The sequence below is a fragment of the Artemia franciscana genome, chromosome 7 (genome assembly GCF_032884065.1).
Source record: "Artemia franciscana chromosome 7, ASM3288406v1, whole genome shotgun sequence".
Taxonomy (NCBI): Eukaryota; Metazoa; Arthropoda; class Branchiopoda; order Anostraca; family Artemiidae; genus Artemia; species Artemia franciscana.
Window position 1 is genome coordinate 9,534,857 of NC_088869.1, and position 21,999 is coordinate 9,556,855.

Here is a 21,999-nt window from a genome sequence, read left to right on the forward strand (position 1 = left end):
TAGATATCAATATTTCACAATGCTCGGTCCTTTGTAATGAGCTATGATTTAAATTTTACTACAGAATAAGTGCTATTTTCTGTCAAGAATATAAGAGTTGTATGCTAATCCCTGCGCAAGTTTAAAGCAGTATGACGATCTTCCATAAATGATGTGCAGCTTATAATCACATTGCACATTTCGTACTAGTTGTTCAAATAATAATTGATGACACTTGTAACTGAGATACTGAAATGAACTACTCCATATGTTGACAAGAAAAGCATTCCACTGCTCTTGCAGAATTCAGCTCATGAATTTGGTTTTATTAGACAGCAGCTCTTTCATCATTCGACAGCGCTTTCGATTAACATCCTAAAGACAGATTACAACTATATTCCTGTCACTAGATAAATTTCTGACATCAGCCACAGCATTATGTTTGACAAAAATGGCACCAGACTCTTTCCTTCTTTCCTTAGCCGCACAAATCTTACATTTGCTACACATCCATCACGGTTCAAAATTTGGATCTCCCCTTACAAAAAAAAATCACTATACAGTAGAGCCAGAAAGTTAAACTCCCAGGCTCCGGAAGTTCTTACCAAATCCTTTGAGAAGACCTTCAGCCTTTCGAAAGAACATGCCACTCACTGCTATCACGAGCCTATTCTTAAGAAAGTTTAAGCTTCCATCTTGGAGGCTATGGTATAAAATAGTTAGACTAATTTAGTTACCTTAATAGCTTTCGTACTCCGTCAATAACCACCACATAGCAAATGAACCTGGTTCTTGCAATTTTCGGTTGTAAGACTTTGATATCTATCCTTGAAAACAAATACGTATTTACAGCACTTTAAGCGAGTCATTTTAGCCTACTCCTCATCCTTATTGCCACTAAATTCATTTGTACCACTAAATTCAGAACTTTTTAAACGGGGTAACAGTGGCCCTTTACAGCCTTTTGAAAAAAAATAAATAAAAAAAATAAAACACTACGGCAGCCTACTGGTATGACCCACAACCTTAAAACTTCTAATGTCATATTATTCCAAAGTCTCTTGGAAAAACACACCCTCCTCGAATGAATAAAACAGAAACAGCTTAAACGGTCATGATAAAACCAATATATGGATAACCCTCATCTTTGGTAACATGTGTTCAATTGCCAATTGCTCACTTTAAAAGTTACTCCTAAAAACAAAATTGGAGGAATAATTACTGTCAGTCTAGTTGTCATTGCTTCTCCCTTTGGCAGGAGATAGAAGATAGCCATATACGAGTTGCACCAATAGTCTAAGGAAGTGGCTTTAAAACAACTAATGAGTGCAGTCAAAAGAATTTTAGCAGCTGATTCGCCGGCTGAATGAAACTGTTTTCTGATAACTTGTAATTTTCAACGAAAGTTTCTTTCTTTGATCATGAGTCAGTTAACTAAATCAAAATTTCCTTTAAAGCTAATAAACCACGAAAAGTCATTTGAAACAAATAATTTGTATACATAGCTATTTGGCAAATAAGTTAAGAATATCTTAAACAACAAAAGGGCAACACATTTTGATTTATTTTTAAATTTTTAAATCTCCAAGAAGTTTTGTTTCTTTTTTTGAACATTCAGTAATCCTCGGACATGCAATGTTGGCTTTAAATTTGACGTGTTCTGGAAAACTATAACCTTGGTAGCATAAGCCATTGTAAATGCTCCAGTTTCCCGTTTTTGATTACGTCACAAAATGATTCCAATAATAAAAATGAAATTAGGCTTGCTAATAATGAAATTTAAAAAATGGGCTTGCTAGTCCAAGATGTATAAAGCGAAGATGGGGTATGCTGTTTTCTAGGTGCTTAATTTAGTGCTAAATTAAAAATAAAACTTGGATTTTATCAGGGTAGGTAAAGGAGATTCAAAAACTCTTAGAAATGCTCAAATAAAAAGATTTTCTTACTGGTTGAAACCTGGAAGCAAGAAAACTAGTTATTGGTAATGCTAAGCTAGTTTTTAGCTAAAATAGCTAATGTGGACTGCTATCTTGCTAACTGTCTCCTGGTTTCCCATCTCAGTTTCCTAGAAAATGCCTAATAAAGGTGACCATTCACGCGAGGCCTAGTCGTAGTCGTAGTCGCGACTAAAGCTTCGACTTGGCAAGAACTTTCTGTTCGCAAGGGGTCTAAGAGTCCTCGTACTAGACATAATAATAGTCCAATTTGGATCAAACTACCCGTAACTAAGACTAGGTTTCAACCCCTAGCAGCGAAAATTAATGGAAAGAAATTTGATAGAAACGGAGAGTGAAAAGATACAAATATGGAATGACATTAGAATTTATTTTCTTTAAGAACTTATTGTATATGTTGAAAACAGAAGATTTTTTATAATAAGACAAGGAAAAATTACAAAAAAATACTTCGATGAAGCGAAATTCATGTGAGATGATTGAGAGATTTGGCTCTCCGAAGATTTTGGTTGTCCATATCCCTCGTTTTGTTTTGCCAATTTGGCTTGCCATAAGCATATATAGTCCCACTCCAGACAAAAACGCCAAATACTGAACCTTATCATCCATATTTTTCAATTTTCGTCCAAAATTCCTATGTCGTGATTGGTCGGTCCCGTGAACCAGGTTCAAGAAAGAACGATCTGTGTGAACGCAGAAACTTGGAACCGAGGTGGGACAACGCCTCGATTTTGGCCATCTATGAGTAGGCTGACTATTTTCCCGCCAGGAAAAGCCCGCCAGAATTTACATCTTAAAAAATTCATATCGTTTTCTGTTGACTAAATATGTTCATTATTTAGAACTACTCTCTTCATGCTAGCTTAATTAAACTTCTGGTGAAATTCTTGTTTAGGACTTCTTGTTAGGCCTATTTTTGTAAGTAGTTAAGCTAGCTGAGTGGGTTAATTTGTAAAATAGGCTATTCATATAATTTTGCTAGCCTAATAAAGAAGTTTGGCCAGCACTTAATGCTTTTCTCACATCCTTTCTAAAGTCAATAATTGCTGCTGGACAAGTTCCAGTTGGAGCTCTTAATTGGACCCCATAAGGTAACTTATTATCTTTCCATAGTTTTTAGTAGACTATTAATATCTTGATTAATGTAGGCCTAGTAGGCTATTCAGATAGCTAATAAACAAATTTACCTCTAGAACAGGATTTTGTCCTTAATTCAAATATGACTTTTGTATCTCTTGCAATTCCAATTTTAAGCTAACCTTATAACTAAAATCAATTTTAAGCTACCCTTAACCTTATTTCTGGTGCATTTATTGATTCTTGATTTTGTCACTGTCAATTTGATTTACAGGTCAACTGGTTTTAGCAGTATTGATGCTACTACATGTATATAACTTATATCTAAAATAAGAGATAAAGGTAGGCTGTCATCTTTGAGGACCTGTAAAGGTCTTGAAATTGAATTTGTGACTGAAACAAATGTTTTATTTAAAAAAAAATCTGATTCTAATATTAGGACTGTTTCTTAGCTATTTAAATGCTAAATTAATCAAGATATTTGCCATATTTAGACTAGCTAAATATGTTGAAGTTAAAAATTTGTTGAAAACTAGCCTAAATTAAATATAAAATTAACAATAGGCCTATAAGCATAATTGAAGACTATTAGAAAGGAAATATCTTAAGAAAACAATTCTTGCTTCATAGTATGTATATAAAAATTGTAGTCAACAAATTTTGGAAGGCACCTCCTCTATATTCTACCTTTCCCCTGCAGTGTACAAATGACAATGTTTATTGACCCAGGCTACTTACAAAATAAAGCAATATACAAGCACAGTACAAGCATTACATAAGCAAAGCATGGTTTAGGCACAGCAGGGAATTAAGCACAAGCATAGTGGAATGCTACATCTTCCTTCTTTTGTCATTTAAGCAGTCTGTATCTTAATCCTAACAAGTCAGTTGACCCTGATGAAGTTCACCTACAAGTATTGAAATAAGCTCATACAGAAATAGCCCTTCCCCTTACAAACATGTTTCAGAAGTCACTTGATACTAAGCAGATTCCTCAAGACTGGTGGAATGCTAATGTTACACCTGTACACAAAGGGGGTAGACACAACAGCATTTCCAATTATTGACCCATTAGTCTTACATCTGTAGCTGGTAAAAACTTAGAAGGAATCATGAATACTCACATTGTCAAATACCTGACCACCAATGAGCTGCTCAATGATAGTCAGCATGGCTTTAGACATGGATGCTTGGTTGAAACTAATTTGATTGATGTGCATAATTATGAAAGCCTTTGATAAAGTAGGTCACTGTTGACTAAGGACCAAGTTATTTGCAATTGGAATACATAATGAAATCATAGAGTGAGAGCTCCAGTTTCTTTCCAGGAGAAAGCAAAGGGTGAAAATATTAAAAAAAAATGGACAGGTATTCTTTTCAGAAGAGGTGGAAGTATTAAGTAGAGTGCCCCAGGGAACCATCCTGGGACCAACTTTATTCAAAATTTGTATTAACAATGCACCAACCACAGTCAAAGATAAAATAAGTCTTTACGCTGATGACTCCAAACTCATTGGACCTGTCAATACACCCAATAAGAGAGCCTCTACGCAGAATGACCTGTGGGTACTTTCCCATAGGGCAACTTTGTGGAGGCTTGTATTCAATGTAAATAAATGTCAGACAATCCACTTTGGAAAGAAAAATGAGAAATGCCCTTATCATATGTTAGGGATGGATGGATCAAGACAGGCTATTATCTTGTCTGAAGTGGAGAGAGACTTGGTGGTCATAGTTGATAAAGAATTAAAATTCATTATACACACACAGACAGCTGTAGCCAAAGCACTCCAAACCCTGGGTATTATAAACAGAACAATCACTAGTAGATTACCTATGGTGATGACTAAATTATATAAGGCATTGGTCAGGCCTAATTTGGAGTTTGGCAAGTGTGTTGCTAGCCCCCTAAACAAAGGTGACCAGCAGAAGTTAGAAACAGTTCAGAGACAGGTTACAAAAGCAATTGAGGGATGCAAATACTTAAACTACTCATCCTGTCTGAAGAGGCTGAAATTCCCCACTCTTGTCTACAGATGTAAAAGGGGTGATATTATTATGATGCATAAGCTCCTGAATTATAACTCCATTAAATAAGCTATTTCAACTTGACCAGTCAGCCAGAACTAGGGGACATAGTTGGAAACTATATCAGAAGAGAGCTGACACTAGACTACACAACAACTTCTTCACTTACAGAATAGTGAGTTTGTGGAATTCTCTCACCAAAAAAGTAGTCACTACCCCCAGTACCGCTACCTATAAAAGAGTCATTGATGGAGAATGGTCATCAAAGCCATGGTGCTTTCTAACTATGGTGCTTGCTCCTTTCTAACTAGTTCACTCCTTCTTCCTCTCATACTGTCTCTATTTACAGATTGAGCCTTTTAGGTGGGGTGACAGCTCTTCCAGGTTTGGTTTGGATTGGTTCATGTAAACCAATAGTGGTGTGTATGCCATCAGCACAGCTGTATTTCTATTTAAATTGATGCTTAAGTTTTGTGATTCTGCACTACTTGTATACACATTCCAAGATTCTAACTTTGATATAGAACTCAATTTTTGATTTTTGGGAATAATTAAATTCAATTCCTTGTCAAAAAGCAGGATTAAATTTATAGTCAGGTGTTAGTTCATCAGATTGATGTCCTGGATAATAGAAACTACTGTTGAATCTACTTTTTTTTTTCTAGCTCATTTTTTTTCAGCTGTGCTTTGCACATTTCTTGCTTTCAGACTGTAGACTGAATCAGTTTTGTAAGTAGGTAAATCACTTCCATATAAACATTTATCACAATAGCTTTCAATCTGATAATTATTATGTTGTTTTTAGATTCTTTTCAATGCATTTCATATGGCCTGTAGTGGCTGAACATATGTGATGACAGCAATGGTTTGCTGATGAAGACTGCTGAAGACTTGCCACTGAAGATGGCTAAATATTATTCTTTTGACTAGGGGCTTGTTCACTTTTCAACTGAAGGCCTTCTGCTGATTTATTTGAACTACCAGACAAATTCATATCACTATAATCACTTTTCTTGTGCTTCAAATGGTTGGAATGGTTCATTTGGCCTGTTTAATCTGCCAGGTTTAGATGATTCACGCTCAAGCTTGTCTTTCTGCTTTGGGTCAGTACTGGTCTGTTCTTGTTTCACTAAGTTCTGAACAATATAGTTGTGGAGATCTGTTGTGGGTTCCACTGTAAGTGATAGCAATGATGATGCTTTTTGTTGTTGGTGTAATTGAATGGAGTTTCCAGAATTTTTCTCTATGCTCCAGATGGTGATGATGCTTGTTGTGCAGGCTCTAGACAATGATATAAACTTGGGTCAGGAAAATATGAAAGACCTTTATTAAGTGGATAAGGCTGCTTTGCATTCAATTGTTCACCCATATTGTTAAAATGTTCTTGATATGACTGGTGGTTATTAAATGTTAAGAATTTATACAGCTGAGAAAATCCAGATGACAGCATCACTGGTGGAATGTAGCTATGTGTATGTGATGGATATTTCTGATCACCATGGCTTGCCATGACTGACCCATGCTGAGGATCAGCTTAATTAAGTCCAAACTAATGCTAGATTGGTAGCCTATGATTAGAGCAGATGGTGCATCAACAATATAGAATTTATGCATCACAGCAAAGCTGATTTTGTGGCTACAGTTTAGGTCACAAGTTCCATGAACTGGTATCTTGGCACCACAGTAGCTAGTGAGTCTTTGTTTAGTTGACTGGAGTTTGGGTTTTGGGCTGAGCTGATCAAAGACTGATTTTGGAATGATGTTAGCTTGGGCCCCTGTATCCAGTTTGAAGGTGACTGGAAGCTGATTGTTTATTATGAGGGTAACAATGGCTTTGTCTTTCCCATTGTCCTGATTGGTGATATACAGGAATACTTTCTCATCTTTTTCTGGAGTTGCTCCTGTTTGCTTGTTTTCTTCATCTCACACTCACAGACTTGCTTCAATAGACTTTGGCAAAATGATTTTGCTTCCTACACTGTGAACACATTTTACCTTTTGCTGTGCAAACATATTTGGGCAAGTATGCCCCACCACAAAAGTAGCATTCTTTACTTTTTAGAATGCTGCTTACCAACTCTCTCTGACTTTGAAAGTTATTTCAAGGTGAGTTGTGTGTAATTGTATCTATTTCCTGCTTAACTGGTATTGAGTTACTTCCACTAAATGATTTTAACTGAGCCTTGGTCATCTCGTGGGTTCTGCATCTTGTAACAGCATTTTCTAGTGTCAATGAGTCACTTTCAGCCAGTAGCTCCTCTCTGACTGCCTGGTTTTTGATTCCACAGACAATTCTATCCCAGCTCCTCTTGTCCTGTTAGTTATACTGACATGGTTTAGCTAATGTCTTTAAGTTTGTAATTTACTTTTCAACACTTTTACCTTCCAACTGGTCCTGTTTTTGGAAGAGGAACCATGCAAAGACAGTATTTTTCTTTGGACTAGCATATTTCTGGAAGTGTTCTAGGAGAGGTTCTATTTTGTGAGCTTTGACATCCTTAAGCTCAAAGATACTGAAAATTTCTCTGCCTTTTTCCCCAGATCAGAAGACAAGCACACATGGACTTCTCAGTTTTTTTTTCTACTAGGGGTCTGATGAACATCAGCTGGATATGTTGTTCAAATCAGTTCCATTCTTCAGCAACAGAGCCACTATCCAGTTTATGGTTGGTTGCTGGACCTCCATGGTGATTTATGGATCCCACTTCTGACACCATGTATTGTTTTTATTGATAAAGTTTATTGATGCAGGCTACCTATAAAATAAACAATGTATAAGCACAGCACAAGCATCACATAAGCAGAGCATGGTATAGGTACTGCAGGAAATTAAGCACATAGTGGAATGCTACACAAATATGTAACCTAAATTATACATTTCTCATGTACTTTGCCATACATCACTCTTGTTTTAACCTATACACCCATAAATTTAATCAACACTGATCAAATCATGAAGCAGAAAAACACATAGTAAATATAAACCTATTCAATTTGGGCCATATGTTTGCATATTAAGTGGGGGAGGGGGTGAAGTATAGTGGAATTGCTTTCAAAATTTTTCAACTACAATTTTTCTGCAATTAAATTTGATACAGTCTCTTCTGCCAGTATTGAGTGATTAAAATTATCAGTTGAAAAGGAACGGTGCATCAAGCCCTGACAATTAGTTTAGGACTTACCTGATCAGTCAACACACTGTCATCACTGATCAGCAACTACAGGATCATCCTACTGCTGGTAAGTTTGATTTGAGGTAAGGTATTTATGCAGTAAGAATTGTTTTCTTAACATGTTTCCTGCTCTATAGCCCCAATTCTAGGCATATATCAAATTAGCTTCTACAGTGGGCCTTAAACAACTCTATGATGTTTCAGTGCCCTGTTAGCAACAAGGAAAAAAATCAGAATAAAAAAAAAGATGACACATCAGTGCTATTCATCCAAATATTTCATTTTCCTTGCTTTTCAAGAGGGTGGATGTAAGTTTCCTATTAAGGGTTGTCAGCAATGCTGTACATTTTGTTTTGCTGTGATGTCTTTTTGAAAGGTTTCAGACTCTTTTTAAAATTTCCTTCAAATTTGTTTTCAGAATAGCATTTTACTACTAAGACTAATGAAAATAATAACAACAATTTCTGGATCAGCTGCAAATTGTAATATTTCGTCACTAGACTGTTTTTTTAGAGATGCTTTTTTTAGATTTTTGTCACTATGGTCAGTTTGGAGCCCCTTTAAGTGCTTTAAATAGAAATGACCCAGGAACTTACCTTAATTTTGAGTTTTTGATGTCTTTTCCTTAGCTATAGATTTTGAAAATATAATTCTTTTATTTCAATGAAAGTCTGCACCTTATCAAGAGTTTTTTCTTAAGTGTGAGAAATAGATTTACAGATCTTCAGAACCATATATAGAATTGAGCAAAGGCATGAAGCTCAAGACACTGTTCTTCTGCCTCACTTGAGCAGGCAGTTTCTTTTGCAAAGTATTGCTTTTATAAACATAAAAATTATAAATTATGTGCCCTTTGAAGGAAGAAGTACCAGAGGTGGGTTCTTCAAAATACTTTCCAAGAAGATCATTAATCCTGTGATTGCATTCCTGTGAGTTTTATTAACTTTGCTGAAATACTTTTTAAGATACTTATAAACCCCTAAACTAAAATTTACTAAGGCAATTGCTTGCACCTAATGGTGCACATCTGGGGGAGCAGCTTCCTCCTCCTCCCATCAAGGGGAGGACGAGGTGCATTTGTAAGTGAATTGATTAGTATTTTTGGAAAATCATTAAAACAGGAACTGAGTAGTATTTTGTAATAGTATCTTTGTTCTATGTCAAATGGGTTCCTATATTGTGAATTCTGATGAAATTTAGCTTTTGCCTGAGTCATGAATATAAATATAATTTGACGTGAATTTTAAAAATGGATAACAACAGAAGGAAACCCACAAATCTGATTTATAATAACATGCTACATATTATAAAGGAAGAATTTAATTGCTTTAGTGTTTTATTTATTTTGTATGCTATATATTCCTGGGTTCTAGGTGTTTACCCCCCCCCCCCCCTGGCATACAGAACCCCCCCCCCCCCACTGTCTTATGGAAGGGGAAACTCCTTTCATATACATACCAATTTCTGTTTGTTTTAAGTATAGATGTTGCTCTTTACTTTTAGTTGAAGCTGTCAAGCATTGGTTTCTCTATTTATATACGTTAAAATCTTAGAGATTGAAAAAATCATATTGATTAAGAATCATTAACCATTTTCAATTTATACATCCCACAAAGTGCCTACCTTCCATTTAGTAGTTGGTAATGGGAGAGGTGAGGGTGTTGGATTGGAAGGGTCAACAGTGCAACAATGGTTTCTCATACACTCATACTTCATACACTCACACATTTCTCACACACTTCAAGTTGGGCATGATTTCTTTGCAAAAAATGTGTAACCTACCTACTATTTGAGCATTCCGACTTAACTAGTATTCATAGTCTCAATATTTTTGTCTTTAAGCAATCTATGATCCTCTCATATCCTAACAGGTTATAAAATTTAGTAAAAATACGGGTTTGGGCACAACTCTGATAAATTATTTTTTCTGTTTTAGATAGAGAAAGAAAGAAGAAAATCCTAATATATAGCAATGGAAGATTTTATGCTGACACCAAGAAGACCTACTAGAGCACTTGGAGAACTGCAGAGACAGACATTCCAGTCAGGGTTTGAGAGGGACCAAAGTGAGGATTTTACTTTATGATTACCCTATGAAATGCTTGACTGAATTTTTTTAATTTTCATAAGTAATTGAGTTTATATCAGTTGATATTTGTAATATTGTCTGTAAATGAGGCTTACTGAGCAGAGGGGAGGGGGGAGGGAGGCAACAACCTTGATCCCCAAGGATTTTCTAATTTACTGATGGGTCCCTCTGAAAAAAACCTTCACTCCCAAGGGATATATAGGTGTCTCAGGTGAGACAGATAGCAAAAGGCACACATCAGGCGAATAACATGATCCTGTTTCATTAATTTCTGTTTTTTTTTTTTGTATTTTAACATATGTGATGAGTTTTTGTAATGGCTGTGTATTGGGTAAACAGTATTTTAGTGACCAAAGTCATAGAATATTTTGTTCTGCAGATGGGGAACTGTCTATATGTTTATAAACCAATTGTATTATAGAGGGCGGATGGGGGGGGGGGGGGGTACAACCTTGATCATTGATCTCCATAAGTTTAACAACAAAACATCCAACTTTTGAAGCTATAACAAAATCTTTTTGTTATTGACTCTCTATTGAGCAGCTTAGAAAGCGTCTTTGTTGACTTTTCTCATCAAAGTATGGATTTTAACTTCTTATCAATTGGTTTCTAGTAGAAGAAGTGACACATAACTAGAAACTAAAAGACTCATCATAAAATTGAAGCATTGAAAATAAATTTTGTTAAAGAAGATGGAAGCTTTTATGCTGTAGCTGAAGTGGTTATGTTGGTTCTATCTCACTCCTGCGTCAAACAGTTGACTTTATTTAGTTGAATAGCTGGAAAAAGCAAAAAGTAACTCAAACTAGGTCTGTCCCACTTCTGGTTTAAGGTATTCAGTTGCTTTGTAACAATTAAATAGAATAGACAAATGAAGAGCAGGATTTAATTTCCCCTCCCGCCTCTGTTTACTGTAGAAGTATAGAGGGATTTTGAGAATGTGTCATTGCTTTGTAAGGATTTTATATGCTAATAAAAAAATAAATCAAGAACAGGAATAATTCAATACAAGAACTAAGTCCCTGAATCCTTACTACTCTCAATGTCTGTGTTTGAAAAATCTAATATATCAATTGAAATTAAAATTAATTGAATTGAATGGACTGAAATAAATGTATTTAATTGAAATTATTGATTGATTCACTGACTTAATAAAAGATGAAAAGTAAATATTAACTGAAATTTTTATTGGATTAATTACTGTTGGCATGCATTTTTTGTAACTGGTGCTAGACGTATTCTCCTGGAAGATTCTCCCTGTGGATCCCCTCCCCATAAATGTCTCTTCTATACAAAATTCTCCCCATGGAAAATTCCCGGAATATGCAAAATTGAGCAGTCAAAGAGAAAGTGCAGAGAAGAGTCAAAGAGAAGAAAGAAGGAATTTCAGAATATTCCAGTTAAATTCCAAAATATTGGCGTTTTTTTTTCTTTTTTCATGTTTTTGGTGATTGAGTTATCATAGCAGGGTAAGATGAAGGTTAAAGAAAATAATGCGAAAATATGGAGTTGGTCGATGGAAGTACCCAGAGATAACAGGCTGGGACTGCAAAGTATGAGTATTTGCTTGATATGGTACCACCTACATGAGTCGCTAGCCATTTTTTTTGAGGAGGGACAATGGTCTTTTTTACCCACTGATATGGGTAATATTGCTATTAAAATTACTTCTCTTTTTTTCTTTACAAACTGAGACTAATCTTCTCTGATTGATTTTACGTCACATAGTTCCATCAGCCCTTCGCTGTAATAAGAAAAATTGAGCCAGTAAAATAGTACTTTGCACCAACATTTTACTGACTAAATTTTTTTATCTGACTGGTTGAAAACATTATTGATTGTTCTCCCCCCTCCCTCCATACGTGACATCCCCGCTGACAACTGTAGTACACAATACCAGTGCACTCCTTGCCAGCAAGAACCCATCCACTAGGCATACATGAGTAGGTTTTCTTTCTGAAGTACCTTTAAAGTTTTTTTTTTCAATTTCAATAACAAGGAGTCAGAATCTAGCATGGACATTAATAATTCAGTAAGTTGTAGTGAAGAAAAACAATGTCACAATAGGTATTATAGTGATGTATAATCCTGACATATTTTTATTGACCTATATATGTGTCTACAGATCTACTGACCTAGTTTCTGGACATTCATTTATAGTGTGCCAAGTAGTTTTAACATAGCTCTAATTGGCAAGCAGAAGAGGGGTAGTTCCCTGTCGCAAGTGCTGTTGTACCTACCGGGAGATTCTCCCTTAAACTGTGGGGATCAGGTGGAATGGGGACCGATGCTTCCCTTGTTTATTGGGGTACATCCTATGCGTAAGTGGAATGAAATGAATCCAAATACTACTGTGTATACGTGTATTGTCCTAACCTGAACTCTCTGCAATGGTCAGTTAAACAAACTGATTGTACAAAGGATGCTGCAATCGCAATGACGAATTTTTTTTTTAGCGATTCAGCAGCGCTTGCGTACAAGTTCTTTATTGATCAATTTTTGGACGATGGTTTGAAAAAGGACAGATGCTCTACAGCCAGTGCCAATATTTTGCTGGATGATAGGTGAAGTAAACTAAATGGGCTTTTCATGATTTGCAATCCTAAAGAGGTACCAGTGATTCCCTACGACGCATTTACAGCTCTAACTTGTAAAATGAGTTATTGTTGCAACAGGATTGTGTCTACTCTCGACAGGATCCCGGGCGCTCTTGATGGAAAGGAATGGCCAAGCCTGAAGGAAACATACCCAACTTCGATTATGATTAAACAGCCACAAAAAGACTGTCTGACTTGTGTAACAAACTAAAAGACATTGTAGACTCTATGTGTGGTCCTGGAGCTATTGCCAAAGCCATTCCTCGGGTTAATACCCTAATTTTCTTCCTGAAAGATTCGACGGAGGCTGATCACATTGTTGCGAACTTGCAAAATAGCTTGTCACAAGCTAGTGTGTCCATCCAAAAGTGCAAATTTGAGGCTGCTACATGTTCTTCAAAATCGAACACTTTTAATCTATGTACAAATGTTGCTATAAATGTTAGTCGCTTAACCATATTGCAAAGGACTGTACCGAATCCGAACCAAATTGTGCTATCTGTGCTAGAAACCACGAAACGTCGAAGAATAGTCCATGTTCTGCCAGTTTTGTGAAATGTTCCAGGTGCGGTGGAGATCACCCTGCATTTAGCCTCCCGTTGTTCTGCTCTAAAAGCGATCGTCAAATCAAGTAAATAATGGCGACAAGTTTATCGATATATTCTCTTAACATATATTAGCATAACTCGGCTTAAGTTGCAGTTCCTTTATGACTGAATCCCGAAGCATGACATTTTATGCGTCTAAGAACCCCTGCTTATAAGTGGAAATATAAGCATTTTTCATCGAGTGATGCGTCTAAGAACCCCTGCATATGAGTGAAAGTATAAGTAATTTTCATCGAGTGCTAAATAAGACTTACCTATTTCACCCTGCCACGAGGTCCTCAGCAGTGACTCGTCCAAGCAGAGGCCTCACTGTCATTGCCAGTAATTATCTGAATGGGTCGTTACTTGATGCCTGCGAGTTTTCTATGACTGTGGACCACTTTGCAAAAAGTGGGGTAGCAAAGTGGCAATGCTACTTGGCAGTTTCAAATTTGTTGGCAGATTTTGTCTGAAAACCATTTTTGCATATAAAAATACTATTTAATCAAAGAAAAGCTGTCAAAACGCTAGTTGTGCTGCTAAAGTGTGGGCAGCTTTTGGAACTCTGTCTAATTCTGCTACTGGCAGCTTTGGACCTTTTCCCATACCTGGCTGCGGAGTTTGCCTGTTGACAAAGCCTTGTTCTCGTGAATGTTTATTTGCCAGCAAACTAGCGAAATCAACAATCTAAAGCCTAATTCAGTCAAGCTTGTTAGCGTATTAGCAGGTTCTTAGCGAAGCGTATGAGGAACAAGATAGTAATATGTGGTAACTTTAACGTAGTCCACAAAATGATAGATTGTTTTCTATACTCCAATCTAGTCTTCGCCCGTCTTATGCTCACGTGCCGAAATACAATCTGTTTATGTTCATTCACCAGGTGAATATATAACTTTTTATACTTTTAAATTGATTGGATATTTCAGCATCTGTAATCTGTAGCAACTTAGTCCTACGTGGGGCAAAATCTCATATTGGTGCCACAAAATCGTAGAAACGTCACTTCCACGTGACGCAAATTTTTTGTCACTTTAAAAAGTCGCTAGAACTATCAATTGCCTTTAAAATGTCTCCTGATATTCTAGGTCCATCAGTTTGATACAATCGCCACTGAGAAGCAAAAAAACAAACAAACAAGGCATCCCTGATCTTTCTTCTGAAAATAAACGCAAAATTCCATAAAAGTTTGAAACTGCCGTGCTAGGATTCTCTAATATGATGAATGTGATAGTGTGATTTTCATAAAGGTCGCTTCGTTTTTTGGTCGAAATTTCTGTCAATCATGTTCTGTCAATCAAAATTGATTCTGTAAATCAATTTTCCGCTATCAGGCTAATTTTCTCAGGCGTTATTTGTAAATTAAGCTTAATAAACTGTATAATTTGGAATCCGCATAAAAAGCCAATTCTTTTTATTTATTAATGTTTATCAGTTTTTTTCAAGTTTTGATTACTATTGGCCCAAATCACTTTTTAATTGCAGTTCTTTTGCATGAACTGTTTAATTATACATCATATGTTCGACATGTATTTTGCAATACATGTAGAATATTTCACTATCCTTTCTTCTTTTTCATTCTCTAGACTTCCCTTAATTTCCCTTTGGCTGCTCAATTTTACATGTGGAGAGAATTCTTCCAAAGAGGTTTTCCGTGAAGGGTGATACGCCGAACTCCTTTGGGAAACCCAATATCTCAAGATTTGGGAAATAATTTCCAATATTTCTTTTATAATTTGCCTTTTTTTTCTCATATAATTTGCTCTTACTTTGCAATATTTTTTTTAGCTATACCTACTAGTGTGGGTTTTTTCTACTGTCTGTAAGTTTTTGGTCATCTGCTTATAATTGCTTAGAATTTTTCTCTCGCTTCTTGGCTTATTTAATATTATTCTGAAATATTTTCTAGTTTTGTCAAAGTAAAAAAAAAGTAATTTTTAGCTACAATGTTTAAATTTTCCTTGGGGATCGTTTGGGCCATTCTCAAGGAGGCCTCCCCCTCCCTTCTCTTTGTGGAAGTATGGATAATATATCTGCCTGTCTGTATTGTTAACCCCCCTCCCCCCATCTCAGAAAAAAATCATTGATATTCGGCTCTTGGCTAGAGTCATGTATGTCTAAACCAATTTTCTTATGCATTAGTATTATTTACCAAAAAATGTAGGTAGTTTTAGTATTATTATTATTTTAGGACTTGTACCGTCTTCGGTTTTGTCACCGGCGCCATCTCCAGATGAACTTGTAATCAGGTTTCGAGGTCGAAGGAAAGTCCCCCTGACATACAGTCCAGAAAATGAAACAAAGCTACAAAGGTAATTAAAATAGAGGCTGGCATTTTGACTAAAAGATTCTCTGGGTTTCAAACCCTCTACATCCCTAAACTGGAAAACAAAGCTAACAATGCCTAGTTTTTAATCTTAAAACTTTTACCTCTACTCAATTAGAAGTAGGTCAGTCAATTGTGGGTTTGGGTATTACCTTTTTTCTAGGAATGTCTGAGATAAAAAGAAAATCTATGATAATGCCAACATTTTGACAAGAAAAATATATTTCTAGAAATAAATTTTTATCCATAGTAGAGTTAGTTCTCTTTAAACGAGCAATATTTGTACATTCATGTATTTTTCTTCGAAAACGGAACCACATTTTTTTTTCGAAAATTGGTATCCTAGGAGTTTCTGACCTAAAAAGTGATCTAGATAGTTTACGAGTTTGAGAAAATTCGCTAAGAGCCTTAATTTTGGAAAAAAGAGGCAGCGAAAGTTACAACGAGTCAAAAACGAAAGTGAAGCACATGAAAATATGCGATTACAAAACATGTGATAACTATTCCATCCCTAAAGGCATAGTTACTGGAGCTTTCAACTGTGCCGAATCAAATGGCTATCTGAAAATTTTGATCGGATGTCTTTGAGGAAAAAAGAGGTGTGGGAGGGAAGCTAGTTGCTCTACCATCTTTTTATTTCAAATGAGACCTCCTCTGATTTTTTAGGACTATTCTTTCAAAATGATTATCCTTAAAGAAACAACAAATAAACATGGATCCGTGATCTTTTTCTGGAAATAAAACACGAAATTCCACTAGGAGCTTGAAACTTCTACATCAGGGCTCTCTGATATGCTGAATCTGATGAGACTATTATTAAGATTGCTTGATCTTTTTCGAAAAGCAGGCGAATTTTCTCAAGCTCATAGCTTTTGATGGGTTAAAAAAAAAAGAAGAATTTTATGCTTTTGGAATCAGTGTGAAGAGCCAATTCTCTTGATGTATCAATTGTTATTAAAATTCTTTATTTTAGATTTTTGGCTACGTTTGGGACGAGTCGCTCTTTACTTACAGTTCGTTAACACGACATGTTTGACAAGAAATTTTATTACTGTGGACTTGAAATATTAGTTTTATCATAACAAACCTGAATATTTTTGGGGATTTTAAGGATGTTATTAATCTATTAATGCTTTGTGGACTTGTAAGATTATGTGGAGAATCTGGCAACAAAGTTTCATTGCCTTCTCACCCCCCTCCCCACCAAAAAACATCAATAGATGTTGGGCTGCTACTTTCCCCTCCCTTCTCCCAGACAGGTGTTTTAAGATAGAGCTTGTATATCTCTTTTCTTTTCTGCTGGTCCCTTTTCTTTTCTGTTGGCAGAATAGCCTTCCTTGATTATGTCAGGACATCAACTATCGTATCTTCATCCCGGGCACCCCACCCACCAGCTCGGTCAGGCAAAACTCATCCCTCAAAAGAGAGGGGAAAGTTGCAAGCTACCAACAACAACCGACACTTGACTATACGGGACATACACCATTTAACATTTTGTGATTTTGTCATATTTTTCCTGTACAATGTGGTTGAGAAGAAAGATAATCGCATTTTGTGTATTATAGGACGCCTAACAAGCAAGTAACGCCATCTAAAAGAGGGGAAGTTACACCATCAAAAGGAACACCTCCAAGATATTCTACTCGTCAAAGTCCACGCAAAAGACTACCTCTATATGATCTATCAGCTATGAGTCCCAAAAAGGCATGTTCCAATATCCTCACTTTTCATTATTATTTATTAATATTACATGGTGTTTGATGCTACCAGTTACTTTAATGGTAGAATGCCAGACTTAGAATTTTTTTGTGTATTTATCGGTGTGTTTGGAGAAAGAAATCAATGTAAAATAAAAACGCTCCGAAGACGGCCTTGTTTCACACGTTTAGGAAATGCTATTCCTCGTACCTATATACATATTTATATCTTTCCTTGGCCTCAGCAAAGAACTTTAAACCTATCCTCAGTATAGGTGATGGTAACTCTAAAACTGCCTTTGCTGGTACCTTAGGTACCTTAGTAATGCTTAAATAGCATTATTTCACAGGAATGGTATTGTTTTACATAGTAGGGGGTGTTCAACAACCTTAAACTCAATCCCAGCAAAGGTTATTGTATTCTAAAAAAGGTCTGAGAGTGGTGCCTACTTTCCATAGACCCTGTTGCCAGCTCCTATTTTTGCTCTTTGTGGAAATGACTGGGTCCAACTGCAATGATGCATTAGAGTACCCTGTTAAGTTTTTTTTTTTACAAAAATGATTTATTTTAGTTTTTTCTGCATTATTACGAACGGATGTAACCCTTTCTTGTAGTTGAGTGGCCTTCGAGAATGGCAAAAATAGTAAAGAAACAACCATAAACAAAAGAAAAGAAAGCGTTCTTAGGACGAAAGAGATTTTTCATAAGAATTAAAAATATCAAGATAAAAAAATTAAGAAGAAAGCCTACCCAGAATTGACCATCATCGGTTTACCCATAGATTGTAAATATTCACAAAATAATATAATAATTGGTATAAGTCGAATCGATTCTTTAGACGTTTGAAATCCAATAAATTATTGAAAATTCATGATTTCATGGTTTCAAGTATGCTTTTCTTGAATATTCAAATGAATGGTAGGTTTTGATATCCTATGGTAAATTATTTGAAAAAGAAAATGTAGCCAAAGTGGAATTAAAACCTGGCAGATGATATTGTATGAGTTTCTAGAAATAAATTTCTAGGTATATCTAGGTATAATCTCGGTATCCAAAAGTTTTAAAATTTATTTTATGGCCATTTCTTTAAAACTGGCTCAGTGGCTTACAAACACTTTCATTAAAAATTATTAATGATTAAAATTAAATAAAAATTAATAAAATAAATAAAATAAAATAAAAATTAAAAATCATTAAGAATTAATAAAAAATTAATAAAACTCAAGGTGTCAAACACTGCACAGCGGTACCATATGCACATGGTAGCTTAATATGTAACAATTTTGCCAGTAAAGCTATACCAAATATGAATTGTCTAGCAGTTGTCTTTTTGTAATTATTGCTCTATTTTTTTTTGTAATTATTGCTCCAAAAACTTGTAAAACTATAGGCTCTATGATTATCTTAGTGTCTTGGGTCTGCCCTAGGAATGACGCATGGACAGATGATGTTTATTAACAATAAATGATTTTTTTTGCAATCCTAATTTGGGCTTATTCCAGATTTGCCTCTCTCTCAATCGAACTGTCTGTCTTTGCTTTTTTTGCAATTAAATAAAAAAAAAATATTTTTTTTTTAACTGAAAGTAAGGAGCGACATTAAAACTCAAAACGAACAGGAATTATTCCGTGTATGAAAGGGGCTGTTCCCTTCTCAACGCCCCGCTCTTTACACTAAAGTTTGACTCTTTCTCTCAATTCTACTTTATTAAACAGTAAAAACAAGTACTTGATCAATACGATGACCCCTAAAAAAAAAAAAAATCTGTCTTCTGGCAAAAAATACGAAATCCCACATTTTTGTAGATAGGAGCTTGAAATTACCGTTTTTTAGAGTTTCGTTTACTATTAAGCCGGGTTGCTCCTTACTACAGTTCGTTACTACGAACTGTTCGATTAGCTGTGGCTTGATGCCCACAGCTACTTGATTTTCAATTCAGTCAATGTATACTATTTTGTTGTATTGCATTTGCATTGCCTTTGTTTGAGTAGTAAGGAATTTTTGATGTGCATGATTGTTAACCTTAAAGAAAAACGACGGAGGAGATCAGCCAGCAAGTGGCTGATCTGAAAGTTGTTACAACTAAGAAAGTTGTTACAACAAAGAAAATGCGAGGAAAATCACAGCCTGTGGAAAAAAAAAGCAAATGTTTCAACGAAGACCTTGTTTCGGCTGTCCTCAGTGCTTATCAGTGTCCTCAGTGAATTATAGCTGAACACTCCTTCCTAGTATTAATTACATGATGTAATTTTGCCATTATAATCCAAAAATCACTGCAACATTTTTAGGAAAATATGTCTTGAACTCCAAATTTCTACTAAATCATTAAATTGTCCTTAGAAGTTTAATTCATATAATCACTGCAACATCTTTTAGGAAAATATGTCTTGTATTCCAAATCTTTACTAGATCATTAAATTATCCTTAGAAGGTTAATTCATATATTCATGAATAATACAATATAATCTAAGAGATGCCAAAAACTATAACTATAAAAAAACTAGTACAAGCAGTAAAATGTGTTGTGCTTTTTGCTATGCTTCCAAGATCGCCCTCAGTTCGAAAATTGCTGCTTATGTCTGGAATTAAGTATTCACAAACATCATTGGTTCAGAAGACAACGAATGGTCAATGGTTTTGTTTTTATTCTATATATTATAGAATATGGATTAAAGGTAAATAAAAAATCCCTCGTTATATAGTTTGTCATGTACTCTTGCTCTGATTTCGACCCCTACCTAGATGTTTTAGAGGTGACTTGCAAGTTTGTGGGGGGGGGGAGGCCGCTTGCTCTTACTTATTGTTTTAAAAGGGCCGCGACTTTACCAAGATTTTGATCTTAGGTGGTAAGCGCAACAGTTCTACCGACTCGACAGAATAAGATGTTATGTTTTTTACTGAAAAATAGACTGACTAATCTCTAAGGCCCACTGAGCCCCCCTTAAAATTTTGGTTCGTGGTGTCTCTAAATGTTCTTGCGAGGATGTTCACCGTTTTATTATTACTTATTATTGTTGACAACTAAGAAATTATTAGTGCAATTTATAAGACAATAGATAGATATATTTCAAACAATTAACAATAAATAAATAAAATCAATAGTCCCCACAAAGTTTCTGTGACCTATATAGAAGTGGGATCATGACATAAAATATTTAAATATCTAAACCCATACTGGAAAATATTTACTCATAAAGAAAGGACAGAAGAACCGAGAGAGAGAGTTCACTTGGATTTTGCAGCCCTACAACTCAAATCAGGCGACATGGAGCTCCACAATCCCAGAAAAAAAAATAAATAGAAAAAACATACGTACTCGGTGTTAACACCTTCCTTCTACAACGAACTTGATAAAAAAAAGTCAATAATTATGCATACAAAAAAAGAAAAAAGGATAGTTCATTGGAAATAAACCCAAAATATAGGAAATAAAAATAATATGATGAATAAATGAAGATTATCTCTTACAATTTATAGATTAAAACAAACAATGATAACACCTATCTTGCAAGGATCTCAAAAATTGAGACGGTGGCTGAACGAAATCAAATTTAAATGCTTAGATCTTATAAAGTAATTATTTAAAAAAACATGATTTATCACCCAGAAGTCGATTGATTGTTTGGCATCATCTATCCTGTCACTTTGAATATAAATGCATCTGTTTCATTTGTTAGGAAGCTGAATTGATTGCCTCTGCTTTTAAATTTTCAGGTTGTAGCGTTGATGCTCTTAATGGATTTTTTGCTCGTCAGGTTCATGACAATAGAAACTTTCATCACACAAGATGTCGACAGTTGCCGATGTTCAGTTGATTTTTTTTTTTTTTTTTTTTTTTTTTTTTTTACAACAACTGATTTAATCCTGTTGCCTAATGTTATGGCAGCTGAGATCATATCATGGGCACTATATTTCCAAGGAAAGCTATTGACTAAAATCTGCAGAAATAAACCTTAACACAGAAAAAAAATTGACAAATCGACTGCTCAATGCTTTTCCTGTAAGCTGCTTTGACTATCTCGACAAGAGAGTATTTCCCATACTCGCAATAGAAAGACAACTGAAAAAAAAAGTGAGATCAGTTTTTCTAGAATAGAAACACTTGGGAAAAAATGCTTTGCTGAAATGATAGAACAACACCGGCGATTGAAAAAAAAAAGAATTCACTTTGACTGTCTCCATACAAAAATGATACTTATAGTCAATAGCTATGACTTTTAGGTATTTTGTAGTTTAATATCCAAAAAAGTCTTCCAAAAATTTTGATGAAAAAATGACAAGAAAAAGATAATTGCCCACTGGCAACCTATGATTTTCTTTGTATGTCACTACCGTTAGATAATCGCAACTAGATAGTAAAACCAACTCTGTATCTTTTTTATTATTCTTTCCTTATATTTTTTAGGATTACTTTTCTGGTTAAGTTCTATATTTATACCCAAAGTATTCGAATGGACAGTGCGCTAGACTTGTAAACCTGCGTCCGTAAAGGC

At 35.3% G+C, this 21,999-nt stretch overlaps 2 protein-coding genes across 5 annotated transcripts in view; both read left to right on the forward strand.

Annotated features, from left to right (window-relative positions):
- The window catches only part of LOC136028819 (uncharacterized), a 314,462-nt gene that overhangs the window by 267,029 nt on the left and 25,434 nt on the right, over nt 1-21,999 (forward strand). The window lies entirely within an intron of this gene.
- LOC136028818 (uncharacterized) overlaps nt 2,708-21,999 on the forward strand; it is a 44,726-nt gene continuing 25,434 nt past the window's right edge. Inside the window, exons 1-4 of one of the 4 annotated variants that reach the window (XM_065706732.1) lie at nt 2,708-3,025; nt 10,149-10,278; nt 15,674-15,794; nt 17,374-17,512. In XM_065706732.1, the coding sequence (XP_065562804.1) occupies nt 10,185-10,278; nt 15,674-15,794; nt 17,374-17,512 (354 nt within the window). In that variant the 5' untranslated portion in view covers nt 2,708-3,025; nt 10,149-10,184. Of the gene's footprint in view, nt 3,026-8,255; nt 8,280-10,148; nt 10,279-15,673; nt 15,795-17,373; nt 17,513-21,999 lie in introns of those variants that run through there. The other 3 variants (XM_065706733.1, XM_065706734.1, XM_065706735.1) reach the window with 3 other exon arrangements.